Source organism: Olea europaea, chromosome 10 (genome assembly GCF_002742605.1).
Source record: "Olea europaea var. sylvestris chromosome 10, O_europaea_v1, whole genome shotgun sequence".
NCBI classification, from domain to species: domain Eukaryota; kingdom Viridiplantae; phylum Streptophyta; class Magnoliopsida; order Lamiales; family Oleaceae; genus Olea; species Olea europaea.
In genome coordinates this window covers 11,232,053-11,249,057 of record NC_036246.1, presented here as the reverse complement: position 1 = coordinate 11,249,057, position 17,005 = coordinate 11,232,053, and the positions used below count along the sequence as shown (strand labels likewise).

The 17,005-nt window shown below is 35.9% G+C and overlaps 1 protein-coding gene and 2 pseudogenes across 2 annotated transcripts; 2 read left to right on the top strand and 1 right to left on the bottom strand.

The window, feature by feature from the left end:
• Positions 1–464: 464 nt before the first annotated feature.
• On the bottom strand, positions 465–1,487 carry LOC111402639 (annotated as a pseudogene).
• A 439-nt stretch (positions 1,488–1,926) lies between these two features.
• On the top strand, positions 1,927–10,551 carry LOC111401213 (mitochondrial carnitine/acylcarnitine carrier-like protein). Of its 2 annotated transcripts, none has more exons than XM_023028844.1 (4): positions 1,927–2,097; positions 2,394–2,486; positions 8,996–9,387; positions 9,925–10,551. In XM_023028844.1, exons 3-4 carry the CDS (start codon positions 8,996–8,998, stop codon positions 10,424–10,426), a joined length of 894 nt encoding a protein of 297 aa, XP_022884612.1. In that variant the 5' UTR covers positions 1,927–2,097; positions 2,394–2,486; the 3' UTR covers positions 10,427–10,551. The 2 variants fall into 2 exon arrangements, with proteins under 2 accessions (XP_022884612.1, XP_022884613.1); XM_023028845.1 differs by having other exon boundaries at positions 1,929–2,012.
• A 1,389-nt stretch (positions 10,552–11,940) lies between these two features.
• LOC111400281 lies at positions 11,941–15,830 on the top strand (annotated as a pseudogene).
• Positions 15,831–17,005: the final 1,175 nt, after the last annotated feature.

Genomic DNA, 17,005 nt, shown 5'->3' with positions numbered 1-17,005 from the left:
TAAAAGTGTTATGACAAAGAATGTATAATTAAAAAATAAAAAAATTTAAATTTGTCTGTAATACAATTTTATTGAATAATGTGTTGTTTGATGAAAAAAAGGGTAGCGCTATTTCCATCCACACTTTTTATAAATACATCTTACTCTAAGTTTATCCCTAATAAAATTTTAAAATTCAAAAAAAATATTATTTGCATCCACGTTATATTTCAATCTTATCCTTACTAAATTCATTCATTTGAATAACATATATCCACATTTAAGAAATACTATTTGCATCCACGTTAATAATGTAACTCTTTTACATTTGCAGATTGCCCATTTTTTTATTTTAATGCAAAATCCCATCACTTCATGCTATGTGACATAGCCTATGTCTATAAGAAAGCGTCACATTATTTCCAACAATTTCATCTGATACATTTGAAGAAAACTGAAATAACAAAAACACAGGATGCGACAAACATTAGGGGGGTCGAAAAGCCAACAAACCTTTTACTCGAAAGTCATGTTCTCAGCCTCTCGCCTCACGGATTCAAAAAGCACAACCAAAACTCAGGAAGATCACAGTAATGAGTTTTCCAACATTCTCTGGTCTCTTCGCAATCCTAATTACAGCAGTTGATGCAGTATCAGATGATACTCCCACTAGCAACCCTTCTTTCAATTTTAGAAGCTTTGCAGTTTCTATGGCTTCATCGCTTAAAATTTGAATGACTTCATCAATAAGATCAACCTCCAAAACCCCAGGAATAAAACCAGCACCAATTCCTTGATTCTTATGAGGACTAGGTTTTCCTCTAGAGAGAACAGGACTTTCAATTGGTTCCACACCAAACAGCTTTATATCAGGGTTCTGCTTTTTAAGGAACTTTCCTGCACTAGTGATCGTTCCTCCAGTACCAATTCCAGAAACAAAAGCATCAATTTTTCCGTTCGACCCTTTCCAGATCTCTGGTCCAATGGTTTCATAACGTATCTTCGGGTTGGCAGGATTTTCAAACTACTAAAGAATATAGGAGTTATGTGTCTTGTTTCGTATCTCTTCAACTTTCTGAACAACACCTTTCATTCCCTTTGCGGGGTCAGTGAGCACCACTTCAGCACCAAAACCAATGAGAATTGAAGGCATCGTAATGACAAGCCTGTATCCCTTTGCTGCTGCCATGAATGCCAAGCTTATGACAGTGTTACCACTTGTAGGTTCAATACGGACACTCTCCCCAAGTTTGATAAGACCTTTTGCCTCAGCATCTGAAATCATGCTATAACCAATTCTATCCTTAACACTAGAGAAAGGCTCCATAGATTTTAGCTTGGCCGCAACACGCGCGACGCAACCATCAACAATATTATTCAGGTATACCAATGGGGTTTTACCAATCAATTCGGTCACATCCTTAGCAATTCCAACGTTTTCCTCTGTCACATCTTCAAATCAATTCTATAAGCAAATTGCTGGGAGTGTAAGACAACTCTTCTTTTCTGGGCTCTGCATTGTGTGTTGACAAACACCTTGTAGAATTGTCCAGTTGAAGTTCATATATATCACAGAGATTCATTAACGAAACTTATTAAATAAATAAACGACATTGATTAGAGTATTGCCTAATTTTCCCTAATTATATTCATGTAATTTTTCTTAATCTATTAATATTCTAGTTAAACACAAATTCTAAAAGAATAAAAAAAAAGATTGATAATTTAATAAAAGTAAAAATTAGTGGATCAATTTAGAGTTTTGTAGTTTTATTTAATTTTGTTTATGTCTATTTAAGAAAATTTACATAGCATTTAAAATATAATAAAAAATTATTTTTAAAAGTGAATATACTTATAAAAAATGAGGATGGAAATAGCAGTTAAAAAAAAAAAAAAAAAAATGCCTCGTCTCCGCTCGCATTTATATTTGTTAAAGAAAAAGTCAAATTTGGTTCAAACAAACGGTTTCATAATCTGGGAGAAATCACCGACCAAAGATCCTTTCAATTGGATCACAGTCTGATAGTCTGGTACGCACAGCACTCTCAATGAAATTCATCCAAACCTATCAACTCTAAAATTCTACAAGATTGGCTCTTGGCATCACCTTCAATGGTTTCGTTCTCTCTCTGATTCTTATTTCTGTAGATTTCAGTCATGTGGCTCTTCTTCACCTACCCCTTTTATTGCAATAATTTCTGTAAACTGTAACGCTTATACAGACTGCCCTGTAGACTGCGATAAACAAATATATCATCGTCCAACATGCCGATTTGGACAGGCTATCAATAGCTTATCTTTTGATTTTAATATGCTTGAAACGGAAATAAATTAATACCCTTTTTGGTTGTTTATTTTACGATTTTGTTCTCAATAGATATGAATATTTTTATATGCGATGTAAATCTCAGATTGCTTTGCTTGGGATTCTGGTAGAAGGGATCTGATTTATTTGTTGTCCATCGGCTTCAAGTCTCATCTGGGATTAAAAGGAACCGGGCACGGTATGTTTCTAGCTAAGATATATGAATGATATAATTTTAATCATATGTGTTGGTATTGTACTGCTTTCAGTTGTAGGTCATTGTGTGTATTTGATTCCGTTGAAGTTGTGCTAAATGCACGGAAGTTTGAAACTTTCTTAAGGAATGAAAAGATATCCTTGGGCAAATCGTTCTCAGATGTGATGCCTGGTGTTGAATCTATGAATTGATTTATATATGCACACATTGTATGCAGATTATTATCTTATTTCGGACCAATTGATTGAATCTTGAATCTCGATTGGCAAATAATAAGAATTATAAGTGTGGCGAAGCTAAAATGATTGTTGAATGACTGTAGACCAAAAGTGTTCAAGGGAATTATGTTGAGCAGTAATATACATGATATATATATTTTTTATGCAATAGGGTTGAAGAGACTGGGTTAAATAGCCGTTTGTTATCATATTCTTATGGTTATATTAATATATGATGCATATAGTCACTGAATCTTAAGTATCTTGAGTAAATAATGTACAAAGGGTGTAAGTGTCGTATATTATTCTTGTTCACAAGAGAAGCAGAAGAGAACAAGTAGGATACTTGGAGGCTACTGTACTGTGATCTCACTTGGAGTTATCCTTCCACTTTATCAACATCTGTCAACGAATGAATAAACTAGAAATACTGTAGACATATTTGTACGGGAATGTAGCGTTGAAAATCAAGGTATTTTTCATGTTGATCTAGACGGAACAACTTCATATACTATTTTCTATTAAAGCTGGTATGGATTGGGAAACATGGATTTCAGAGGAGACATGGTTGAAGACAGACCTCTTGTCTCTTGTGATGTGATGATTCTTGACAATATTTTGAAAAGTACCTTGATAATAGACCTAGCTAGGGGAAAGCCATAATAACCGGGATAAACCTCTAATGGAGTTACTGAGCTTACCCTAGATTAATACGGTACTAGAGGTAGTAGAACTGTTTTTTATTGGGTTTTCGATTTCTCAATATGTTATCACTGCACATTGCCTTAGAGGACGAAAAGCATCTTTATTTGTTTTTGTATTAGTTTTAGGTTTGCTGTTTGCAACTTGCACTTCTAATAAGTGTGAATTGTTTTCCTCTCATGCTTGTTCATTTGAAGTCAAAATTTGACAGTGATTCAGACTTTTGGAATTACAGAGATCACTTATAATTCTCTAAAAAATGAAAATTAGCTCTCCATTATCCTCATGATTCTGAAGATTTCAAGTGATGCCATCTCATCGTTTCATTTGAAAGATCTTAAATGCATTAATGTCACGTGTTCCATGCTAGATGAATCTTATGATATAAAATATTTAAGTATTGGGATTGATTTATGCCTTCATTATAAGTCCTGAGGTTGTGTGGTACAGTTTGTCACAGCTTTCCCCATACTTCAGCTTTATTGGTGCATTGCAGTTAGATGATAAATGTATCACCTAAGTGAAGGAGCTGACATTTGGAACTTGAGAAGGGGGACGAACTACTTTGATTGAGTCTTGTAGATGAACCGAACTTGCGGTGATTGAAATGAGAGAAAATGGAAAGGCCTTTTTTTCAACCTTTTTCAGAGTGGAATCCATGATTATGGATAGGTAGCTACTTAGAAAGAATGTCTAATTTTTTTTATGACCTCTGAGTTTTTGCTATATATCAACCATCAACAAAAAATATGGGTGGATTGCTTTATGAAATGGTTGAAATCATCATATTTAGAGCCTGTTTGGGAGTGATTTTGAGAATTGATTTTTTGACCGTTAGGAGAAAAGTGGGGTCCACCTGTGAGAGAAGAAGTCAAATATGACGGTTGGAATAGTAAAATAACGGTCAAAAAATCAATTTTTTTGGAGAAAAAATCTCTCCCAAACAGGCTCTTAATTATTCATGATGTTTGTGGTCCTTAATACAAGTGAGGAACATGATGTAATTCATGATTTATTGCAGTTGTAGAGTGATATACCTTGACTTTATGGATTCTAATTTGTTAAAGCATTCCACTTAATCAATAACGTGTGCTTGACATTATGGGTGCTATTGTAGGAGTGATATTGCTTCTTACCCTTCGTCTTAACGATGTTTTCATATGTTTTGTACATTTACCTCGACTCTAGGTGATAATGTACTTCCAAAGAACATTAGGATGACCCAAGTGTTTTGAGCTCACCTCCTTAACAATTATTATGGAGAAGTGAGCTTTGATGTTGGTGACACAAAAGATACATCAATTGAATCTCATAAGTCATAAATCACTTTTGACATTTGATGTTCACTCCTCTTTTGTAGTCGGTGTGGGAATAATACTAAAGACGTTCAATATTATTTACTTCTGTCTTTTTATTGACTGATGTCTGCCTTTTTGTGATCAAAGAGAGATCATACTTTATCTCCATATTTCTTTTGCAGATGTCCTTGTGACAATATTCCATGTTATCTGTTATTTTCTCTGATGGGTACAAATTTTGGTTACATACTTTTTCTCAGCTTTTAATTTCATTGTTATTTGCTTTTATCAGATGAGATATACAAGTAACCGTGGGTCCTATTTGTCTTGTTTTCTTGATTTGGAGAAAAAACATTAAGCCCCTATTTTGAGTCTCATCTTCTAAAAACTCATTTTTTCCCAAACTCAATTTCAATCACACATTATCTCAATAAAATAAATTTACATATAAGCCCAAATATTTTCCCTACATTTTTAACCACATATTCTCCAAATAATAATAATAATCATTATTACGAAATTTATTTCCTAAAAAGGGGGTCTCAAACATTAACTAAGATAATTTGACGTAATAATTGTATGAGGGAAGGGAAATATATTGCCTGTTTGATTTGATTGATTTTACATTTGGGAGAGAAACTATTTAATAGTGCTAGTTTAATGTAATTTTAAAAATTTGAATAAATAACATGTTATTTTCTTTAGTTTCATTTGATTGATTGATTGTAACTCTAGTTTCCTAGTTAGTCTTTAACGTTAATCAGTGCTAATAAAAATTGTTTTCCAATTTTCATTTTGTCAGAGTCTATTTTACTTCTTTCCTTAGTCCAGCATATTATGATACTTAAATTACGTAATAGCAACAATGGATGGGTAGAGATTTTAGGAAGTTGATTGGTTTAAAATTGAATAACAAGAAATAGAAAAGCTGATAGCAATAAGAAAAATTAACTGGAGGTGGTGGAATGAGGAGGCGGTGGGAGATGTTAACTAGCGTAAAAACTAATGCATATTAGATATAGAGGAGCTGGATAAGAGGGAGGAGAGTCAAGGATTGGTAAGGGATGAGATGGAGAGGCATGGAGAATTAAGGAGAGAGTTAGAGAGGTTGGTGGAGATGGAGGAAATAGTTTGGGGTCAGGGTCAAGTGGTTGAAGGAGGGTGATAAATGCATCCAGTTTTTCCATAGAGTCGCCAATTCTAACAAGCGTAACAATTCTATCACCATGTTGGAGGTAGATGGAGTTACTTTTGAAGATCCACAAGGTATTGGGACCTAAATGGTGAATTTCTATCAAAACCTATATCGTGAGCAGTTTAACTGGAGGCTCGAGTTGGAGGAGTTAGATTTCTCTACTATTACTGAGGAGGATGCAAGCTGGTTAGAGAGACTATTTGGGAAGGAAGAGATTAGGGAGGTGGTGTTCAGCATGAATAATGATAAAGCACCATGGTCGGACGGATTCTCATTCTCATTTTATAAGGCTTGTTGGAAAGTGGTACGATCGGACATTGTGGATGTCTTTACTTATTTCTTTAAGTGTGGCAGGTTCTTGAGAAGTTCTAATGCTATATTTATTGTGTTGATTCCAAAAAAATCGGAAGCATAAGATATTAAAGAATTTCATCCGATCGGCTTAGTAAGCGGGGTGTACAAGATTATTCCTAAGGCGCTAACTAATAGATTAAAGGAGGTGTTGGAATAAGTAGTGTCTAAATTTCAGAATGCCTTCGTCAAAGGGCACCAGATATTGGATTTTGTACTTATAGCAAATGAATGTATTGACTTGAGACTACGTATAGGGATTCCAGGGATGTTATGTAAACTTGATATTTAGAAAGCCTATGATCTCGTGAATTGGGGATTCTTTTTGTATATGCTCAGGCGATGTGGCTTCGGGGACAAGTGGCGTCGTTGGATTCAGTTTTATATATCTACGGTCTCCTATTCGGTTTTGGTAAACGGCACTCCTGAGAGTTATTTTCGGAGTAGTAGAGGTTTGAGACAAGGGGATCTATTGTCTCCATTATTGTTTGTCATTGTTATGGAGGTTTTAAGTAGGATGTTTGAGAAAGCTGTGGGAGAAAGTCTATTGAGGGGCTTTATGATTAACCAGTTACAGGTATCCCATTTGCTATTTGCAGAAGATACATTAATCTTCTGTGATGCAGATGCTGAGCAATTCACGAACTTGAGTCGTCTGTTACTATGCTTTGAAGCTGTATTTGGATTGAAAATTAATTTGGGAAAATCTGAGGTCATCACAATTGGGGATGTCGCTAATGTGGAGGAGTTGGCGGCTATATTGGGTTGCAGGATTGCGCAACTGCTTATGTCCTATCTTGGGCTCCCCTTAGGAGCATGGTTTAAAAACGTACACATTTGGAATAGTATTGTGGAAAGGGTGGAGAGGAGGTTAGCAGGTTGGAAGCGTATGTAACTTTCAAAGGGAAGTCGTCTTACACTCATCAAGTGCACTCTATCGAATCTCCCCCACTTCTTGTCATTGTTTTCTATTCCCGTTTCAGTAGCAAAAATATTAGAGGGGATTCAAAGGGAGTTTCTATGGGGAGGTTTAGGGGAGGAGAGGAAACTTCATGGTTAACTGGGGCGTAGTGTGTTCTCCCATAAAAACAGGGGGCCTCAGATTGAGGAGTCTTGTATTGTTTAATAAGGCTTTGCTGGGTAAGTGGTTGTGACGATTTGGTGTGAAGAGGGAGAGTTTTTGGAGAGAAATTATAGAGGCGAAATATGGTGTTCTAGAGGGGGGATGGTGCTCAGCCGAGAATTGTCGTTCTTATAGGGTGAGTTTGTAGAGGTATATACGATGAGGGTGGAGAGAATTTCAAGATAGATTGATATATGAGGTGGGGAATGACAATACTATCAGATTCTGGGAAGATTGTTGGTTTAAAGATCGGCCATTAAGAGCGGAGTATTTTTCCCTGTATCGTATTACTATGATGTCGTAGGTTAGGGTGAATGAAGTCTTACATGTGTATAATGGAAATCCCAGCTGGAACTTCGCTTTTGGGAGGGGTCTACAGGACTGGGAATTGGATGATTATGCGCTACTCCTGACCTCTTTATATGAGGTGCACGTCAAAGTGGGCGAAAGTTATCGTAGCAGATGGAGGTTGGCATGCGATGACATTTTCTCAATAAGCTCTTATTTTAGATCTTTATTGGAACCTGGGGAGAGTTCATTCCCATGAAAGAATGTATGGCGTTGTAAACTGCTCTCTCGGGTGGCATTTTTACTATGGACGGTTGTAAGATGACAGATATTAACGTTGGATAACCTTCGATGTAGGGGCTTTTATGTTACGGAATGGTGCTATATGTGTCAGATGAATGGAGAGACGATTAACCACTTGTTCCTTCATTGTGACGGTGCTCGTACCCTACGGAATGATATTTTGGCTTCTCAACACATGGATTGGGTGTTTTCACTACGTATGGAGAATGTTTTGAAGGCATGGGGGAGAAGATTTCGTAATAAAAATAGCAAGATTTTTTGGGACCTTGTCCCAAGATGCATCGTCTGGTGTATGTGGAGAGAGAGAAATAGTTGTTGTTTTGACGATAATACACGAACAACAGAGCAGATTAAAGAATTGTTTTATTTGACATTGTATACTTAGTTTAATGCCGTGGGTATTACTTGCGTAGACGGATTGTCCAATTTCATGTCATTTTTGTCTTGTATTAATTGATAATACACTTCCTACGTATTATCCATGATTAATAAAATATTTGATTACCTATAAAAAAAAAAATAAGTAAAATAAAATTAAGCAGTTATGGTAATCTAATTGATGACATCCCCAAAGATTAACCATCAACATAGTTGGTGATTTAGAGCGAATTTGTTAGATGAAATGCTGCAAAAGTTGCCAAAACTTGGTTTGTTTGGAAGTAAGAGGTTCTTACTGCCAAGAGAAGACATTTTTTTAGCTAATTTTGGAAAAAAAAAGGAGTTGCTTCTTCTGTAGAAAGAAGGAAAGAAGCTAGCCAAGCATGCTCGTAACGGAGTATTAGTAATACATTTCAAATTAGGAAAGAAAATTATCAGCAACAGATATAGATTGGATATGTAAGCTTAAATGTTGATTTATGAAGCAGCTGCAACCAATTTTGTGAATCAATTGGAGATATTTCTGGTTTATGTCTTCCACAATTCTCAGATCATAGAGTTATGTCAAATATATGAATCTTAATGGTTTCTCTTTTGTTTCTCACACCAACATTATTATATTATAAAATTTTCAGATGGCTGATGTAGCTAAAGATCTGACTGCTGGAACTGTTGGAGGGGCAGTACAATTGATATGTGGGCACCCTTTTGATACTATAAAGGTAAAGCTCCAAAGCCAGCCTGCACCACTTCCTGGTCAACCTCCCAAATACTCGGGTGCCATGGATGCTGTCAAACAAACAGTAGCTGCAGAAGGTCCAAGGGGTTTGTATAAAGGCATGGGGGCCCCACTTGCCACTGTAGCTGCCTTGAATGCATTTCTCTTCAGTGTTCGGGGTCAAATAGAAGCACTGTTGAGGTCCGAACCTGGTGTTCCTCTTACAGTGAACCAGCAGGTCCTTTGTGGAGCTGGAGCTGGAGTTGCTGTGTCCTTTCTGGTCTGCCCAACTGAATTGATCAAGTGCAGGTCAGTTTTTTCAATTTTGGAAAATGTTTGCTGCAATCTTTATCTGAACCATGACCGGGTGCTATTTCTTGCTTAAGCTGATGACTATACTATTGTAGCCTACAACATATTGGACTAAACGATTTGGAGTTTCCAGAATCACATCACACACTCACTACACAAATAAAACAGAAAAAAAAAAAAAAATCGTTTAGAAAATATAAATACCTGCTGACTATCTCTTAACCTCTGCACTACATGCTATGCTTTTTAACAGAAATTTCTATGGGCGAATCATTTTACCATGAAATTTAATTAAGGATTTTAGATTTTAATCTTGAAAGTAATCTATTATTTAATATTTTATTCTGAAAAGGTGGGCTATGTCAATGTCAGTAGAAGAGTATCTAGTGATAATATAAGGTAAACCTCATTACTGATAATGATATAATAGAACATGTTAAACACCACAAATAAAATCAAAATGAGTTGTAGCTGGTTAGCATGTTTTCCTATAAGAAATATGCAACTAAGATTCGAATAATTACGTTCATGCAGATTACAAGCCCAGAGTGCATTGGCGACCTCTGGCTCTGCTGCTGTTGCTATTAAATATAGTGGACCAATGGATGTGGCAAGAAATGTAATCAAGTTTGAAGGAGGTGCAATGGGTCTGTTCAAGGGTTTGGTTCCTACCATGGCACGTGAAGGACCAGGAAATGCTGCTATGTTTGGTGTCTATGAAGCTCTGAAGCAGTTTCTTGCTGGAGGCCATGACACTTCTAATTTGGGAAGAGGATCGCTAATGGCAGCTGGAGGCTTAGCTGGAGCTGCATACTGGATTTCTGTTTACCCGGCTGACGTTGTCAAGAGCGCAATTCAGGTTGACGATTACAAGAATCCAAAGTTCAGGGGCTCAGTTGATGCACTTAAGAATATCTTGGCATCATCTGGAGTGAAAGGCCTCTACAAGGGATTTGGGCCTGCAATGGCCCGCAGTGTGCCTGCACACGCAACATGCTTCTTGGCATATGAAGTGACCAGATCTAGTTTAGGATGATTATTTTTCTGGCAGTTTTAGAACATCAACACTTTTCAGAGTTGGTTTTTTGCATTTTTCAAATATGGATATTTCTTGGTTAACAGTTGTTCTCAAAAATAACTGTCGTACTTAATCTTTTGGTATATTATTTTGTGTGTGTGTGTGTGTGTGTGTTTTTTTTTTTCTCTCCTAAGTTTTCCTGATACGAGTTCAAGATTAATTCCTAAAGAAAGAATAGAAAAAGAAAAACTGATAGAGAAAATAACTATATTGTTTGTTGTGTAGGCCTTCTCTTATTGCCCTGTGCTGACCCAATGTGATATTACTCTGTAGGCTTTTGGTAACTGATGCTATGTTGAACTATTATCAAGTACCCTTTTCTGTGTCTTTGGGAAGTACCTAAATTCCATGTTTTAGAAGGAGAAAGCCAATTTTTGCTTCTCCTTCTTCTTCTTCTTCTTTATTTATTTATTTTTTTTCTTTTAGGCCCAGCCAAACATGCTATAACTATTTTGTTCACAATAAATTTGAGTTTTAGTTATGTGAACTACTTTACACAATTCTATCCGAAAAAATCACTACATTTATTGGAGAATAGAATAGAATATAACTAAATAAAGAGAGGGAAAAAAATAAAAAATAAAAAATAAATAAAAGAGGAACTCGTAACACATATCCGCTTGGAGAGAAATGTAATGTAACCTTAGAAAAGAGCCCTGCAGTGAGAGACATGAAGCAGAAAGATAGCAAGCATCATGTTCCCTTAATTTGATCCACACTTTTGATCTCCATTTTATGCCTTTCCACCATGCTTCCCATTGTTGCCAGCTTATAACAGTGTAGTACTATACAAAATAATAAGATGCAACTATGCAATACTTTTATGAAAAGTTCATCAAATTTGAGGCTAATTCCCTCTTTGAATCGACTCTGAAGCATATATTCTTAGATTCCCTTCATTTTTTCAGCAAAAGGACCAATTGTGCCAAGAATTCAAATATTCGAGATCGTTGTACCATAATTTGAAGGTTTGGACAAAAAATGCAAGATGGACAACCATTTGCGCCAATTTTCCGTAAGGATGTGTTTGAAGTGAATAATTAATATCAACTCCCTTGTTTCTTTCTTTTTCTTATTTCTTCTTCTTCTTCTTCTTCTTCTTCTTATTATTATTATTATTATTTTTTTTTTTCCTTTGAGAATTGCCTAGCTTTTGTAAAAGTGGTTTGAATAATAGAGGATCACTTGGGATGAAAACAGCTCGCTAGTCATTTATTTGAAGCACTTATTTAAAAAGTTTAAGCTATTTAAGATAAATATATTAGTGAACACTATCAATTGTGTTAATTTGCTCCAGTTTTTAAATGAACCAATGCTACAAGCGGACAAGGCACCATGGTATAACTTATATGATCTAAGCTTTCCTAAGCACACAACTTCACACCAACTTCCCCTCCCTCTCCCATTCATACAAGTAGTTGTGTCGTGTGCCATGATGCATAAGTCACTTACAAGATAGCCAAGAAACATTCATGAAAGACAAGAAGTTGGCAACAATATTGCATAATAAGGATACTGGCAAAACAGTGGCGAAGCCATCACCCGATGAAGGGGCACTGCCGTTCGTGTTGGCTACGCCAGAATCTATTGTCGCCATCAGGAAGCTAGCCGGCAAGGAAGAAACTTGAAACCTGAACCGCCACCAGATGAACAAGAAGATGAAAGGAATAAAAAGATTGGGCCATTTTTTTTATTCAGTTTTTTGGGCCTTTCTTTTGGGTCTAATGTTGTTTACGAAGAGAAAAAAAATTAGGCCCAAATACAATCAAGCTGCTTCAATTGGAATACTTAGAAACCCTATTATTAAAATCCTCATTTCTCAAAACAGATTGGTACTTTAATCTTTCAAAAATCAGAAATATTGTAATCTAATTTATGGTAATTAATTAATTATATTTAATTATCCTCTCCACCCCCGCTCCCGCAAAATCCCTATTTCCTTTTCAATAATTTCTCTCTCATTCATAACCGGGGACGCCAGTCACTCTCTCTCTCCCCCAAATCTCATCCTCGTTGGAGAACTCCCAATTGCCGGCTGCGGCGGAAGAACGGACCATCTCCGATCCCCTCCTGTTTCTACCTGACAATCCCTCCACCGAATCATATGTTGATGTCATCTTCAGCCCTCTGGATGACGGGTTGGCCATATCCTCTACTTCCGAACCCGGAGAAATTATTGATGAATTGACAATTCTGCAAAAATCAAGAAAAACCAGCTCAGAGTATTTGAACGTCACTGTTTCCGATCCCCAAAAAGAGTCGGAATCCTCCAATTCGATTGTTCCAGGTGGCAACACATTTGTTACTTATTTGATTACCACGAATTCGAATATTCCAGATTATGGTATTCTGATTTTAGAGACCGAAGAAGGTTCAAGGACGTTGTTATACTCTCGGATCGCTTGAATGAAAGTTACAGAGGACTTTTCATTCCGCCACGGCCGGATAAAAGCATAGTGGTGAGTCAGGTCATGCAAAAGCAAGATTTTGTGGAGCAGAGAACATTGGCATTGGAGAAGTACTTGAAGAAGCTCACAGAGCACCCGATGATTAAGAAAAGCGATGAGTTGAGGGTGTTTTTGACGGTTCAGGGGAGGATGCCACTGCCTCCGAGCATTGATGTGGCGTCAAGGATGCTTGACGGAGCGGCTAGGCTGCCTAAGCAGTTGCTGAGAGAGTCAAGGAGCATGATTGAGCTGTAGGATGTGGTGCAGCCGACCAAGGGTGGGAGAGATTTGCTGAGGTTGTTCAAGGAGTTGAAGCAGTCAGTTGTGAATGATTGGGGCGGGTCAAAGCAACCTGTGGAGGAGGAGAATAAGGAGTTCTTGGAGAAGAAGGAGAAATTGCGTGGTCTCGAGGAGCAACTCACTGATGCATCTAAACAGGTTTCGTCAACATTTGTATCACTAGTTAATATTTGTTTTGTTTTGTTTTATTTAGTACATGATGATTAGCATACTCATGCATGTCAAATTTGACAATTTTATGCATAACAAATGTACAGATAAATTCAAATTTTAATTTTGTGTCCAATGTTATAGAGAACTGCTCTTGGAAGATTAATTTGGTGTTTTAAAATGTTAGGCTGAGACATTGGTTAAAGCCCAGCAAGATATGGGGGATACAATGGGAGCATTAGGATCAGCTTTCATTAAGTTGACAAAGTTTGAGAATGAACAAGCCATATTGAATACTCAGAGACTGAGGGCTGCTGACATAAAAAGTGTAGCAACTGCATCTGTCAAAGTATGCAGATTGTTTCGAGAATGGTAATTATTAGATTGATGATAACTGAGGCGATGATGGTGGTGGAGGTGGTTTTTAGGGTGTTCTTTGGTTGATGATAGTTTGAGCATTTGGTAGCAGTGGCGTGGTGGTGGTTGTTGCGGTTGTGGTGGCGGTGTGGTATGAAAGTGTTTGTGACCTCGGGGGTTTTACGACCAACTATCGGGAAGTGGTGGTGGTTCTGATGACGACGATGGTGGTGGTGGTTCTGGAGGCAGCAGTGAGATGGTGGTCATAAGTGTTGATGGTGGTGGTGCAGTGGTGGTGGCTGTAGAGTGGTGGTGTATGCGGTGCTGTGACCTATAATTTTGATTCGTGACCGAAAAATATTCTGTGACCTATAGTTTTTTTGAATTTGTGATCAATGATATAATCTGTGACTTACAAAATTTTGATTTGTGACCTCGAACAAATCTGTGATCTATAAAATTTTTGGATTTGTGACCCAAAAATATTCTGTGACCTATAAATTCTTTGATTTGTGACCTCGAACAAATCTATGACCTATAAAATTTTTGGATTCATGACCCAAAAATATTCTGCGAACTATAATTTTTTGAATTTGTGATTAATAATGTGATCTGTGACTTATAAAATTTTGATTTGTGACCTCGAACAAATCTGTGACCTATAAATTTTTTAGATTCGTGACCCAAAAATATTATGTGACCTATTATTTTTTGAATTTGTGATCAATAATGTAATCTGTAACTTACAAAATTTTGATTTGTAACCTCGAACAAATCTGTGACCTATAAAATTTTTGGATTCGTGACCCAAAAATATTTTATGACATAAATTCTTTGATTTGTGACCGAAAAATAAGTTATGACCAATAATATGATAAGTCGTGACTAAAAATTAATCCGTGACTAATTAATTTTTTACCTATAAAATTTTTGGATTCGTGACCCAAAAATATTCTGTGACATATAAATTCTTTGATTTGTGACCAAAAAATAAGTTGTGACCAATAATATGATAAGTCGTGATTAAAAATTAATACGTGACTAATTAATTTTTTACCTATAAAATTTTTGGATTCGTGACCCAAAAATATTCTGTGACATATAAATTCTTTGATTTGTGACCGAAAAATAAGTTGTGACCAATAATATGATAAGTCGTGACTAAAAATTAATCCGTGACTAATTAATTTTTTACCTATAAAATTTTTGGATTCGTGACCCAAAAATATTCTGTGACATATAAATTCTTTGATTTGTGACCGAAAAATAAGTTGTGACCAATAATATGATAAGTCGTGACTAAAAATTAATCCGTGACTAATTAATTTTTTAATTTGTGACCAACGAAAAAACTGTGACTTACAAAATTTTTGAATTGTGAACGTAAAAAAAATTTGTGACATAAAATTTTTGATTTGTGATCAAAAAATAATAAATAATTAATTATATTGTTAATTTGTGACCAAATTGTATATATCCATGACCTAAATATATTTAATTAATAAAATAATTAATTAACTGATTAAATTATAAATAATTTTTAATAAAAATCTGATTTTAAAAATTTGAAACTTATTTTCTTATTTTGAAAATGTGCTATAATTAATTTCTTATGAAATTTTCCCCTAATATAAATCCATTTTACCTAAATTCCTAATCCAAGTCCCAAATTGTTCGGCTATTCCAGTTTGCAATTTCCAAACCGGTGATTGAGCTTTCTCCCATCCTCTCACTGCCTTATCACCGCGTGCAACGTGCTCACCACCGACACTCAACCTTTGCCCTGTTGCCGGTTGCCATCTTCACAGTGACTCGTGTGTCATGAGCCTCTGACTCTCTTGCCATTTTTTTTTTTTTTTGGTTCTTTTAATTCATTTTTTGATTTACATTTAAGAGTTATGATTTCACAATAAAGGCCTCGTGTATGCTTTATGGTGGAATTCAATTTCTTGATGGCAGAGCTAGCGCTAGGCGAGGGGGCGAGGTCGCGTGTGCTGGCTCCGCCAGAATCTACTGTCATTGTCAAGAAGCTAGCCCACCAGGAAGAAACTGCAAACCTGAACCACCACAGATGGAATAAGAAGGAAGATGAAAGCCGAAAGGACTAAGACGATTGGACCATTTTTTTTTTTATTCAGTATTTTGGACCTTCTCTTTTGGGTCTAATGTTGTTGGAAAAAAAAAGGAATTAGACCGAAATACGATCAGGCTACTTCAATTGGAATTTATATAAATCCATTTTACCTAAATTCGTAATCCAAGTCCCAAATTGTTCGGCTATTCCAGTTTGCAATTTCCAAACTGGTGACTGAGCTTTCTCTCGTCCTCCCACTGCCCTATCACTGCGTGCAACGCATTCACCACTAGCACTGAACCTTTGCCCTGTTGTCGGTTGTCATCTTCACAGTGGCCCTCGTGTCATGAACCTCTGACTGTCTGCTTCTTCTTCTATTTGTTCTTTTAATTCATTTTTTTATTATCATTTGTGAGTTATGATTTCACAATAAAGTCCTCGTGTGTGATTTATGGTGGAATCTAATTTCTTAGTGCATGATTTTTTATTTTTTATTTTTATGTTAATTTCTTAAGAAAATAGAAATTCCTCCTATTAAACAATTTGGAAATTTTGGACCCAAATTTTATATAGCTTTTGAATATAAATGAAATACATTAATAATGGGTAGAACTTACAATTTTCAAAGGGAATCTGGCCTTCGTATTTCCTTTTTTTCGAATTGGATCCAAAACTTAGTTTATTCTTAGAGTCTAGTGTCTTGGAATTTTCTGTTCAGACTCTCCCTATCTGTATATTCTGTTTATTAAGAATGAACAAAATTTGAAATCTTGTCCATTATACCAGGAATCTATTCTTGGCTAATTGAAAATATATTCCAATTTTTTATAGTAACTATTGAAAAAAAAAGGATGGTGGAAACAATTTCTAAGAATAAATTGACAATATAGTAATATGCACGATCATATTTAATAAATGATGTCATTTTACCGACCGCCCTAGCTGGATCCAATTCCTAGATTCACCATTGATACAAAACCATTGTGATTCTACTTTATGCAGTCCTTGAGAGTGGATTTTGATACTTCTCAACTATTTATTATCTAATTTGATTAGCAAATTCACCAATTATTTTGGCCTTAAACCACCTTGCACGTGGTCTTCTCAACTAAATCATATATTGCGGTCTAACAAGCACACAAACTCTTACCATGATCATATCTGTGAAGGACTTGCTATTAAGATATTGAAATTGACCTATTGTTTGAT

Bases quoted from the DNA above. Each gene is read 5' to 3' on its own strand.
- LOC111401213 (XM_023028844.1), top strand. From the start codon at position 8,996: ATGGCTGATGTAGCTAAAGATCTGACTGCTGGAACTGTTGGAGGGGCA. The intron at 9,388-9,924 runs GTCAGTTTTTTC...ACGTTCATGCAG, and splicing joins ACTGAATTGATCAAGTGCAG to ATTACAAGCCCAGAGTGCAT.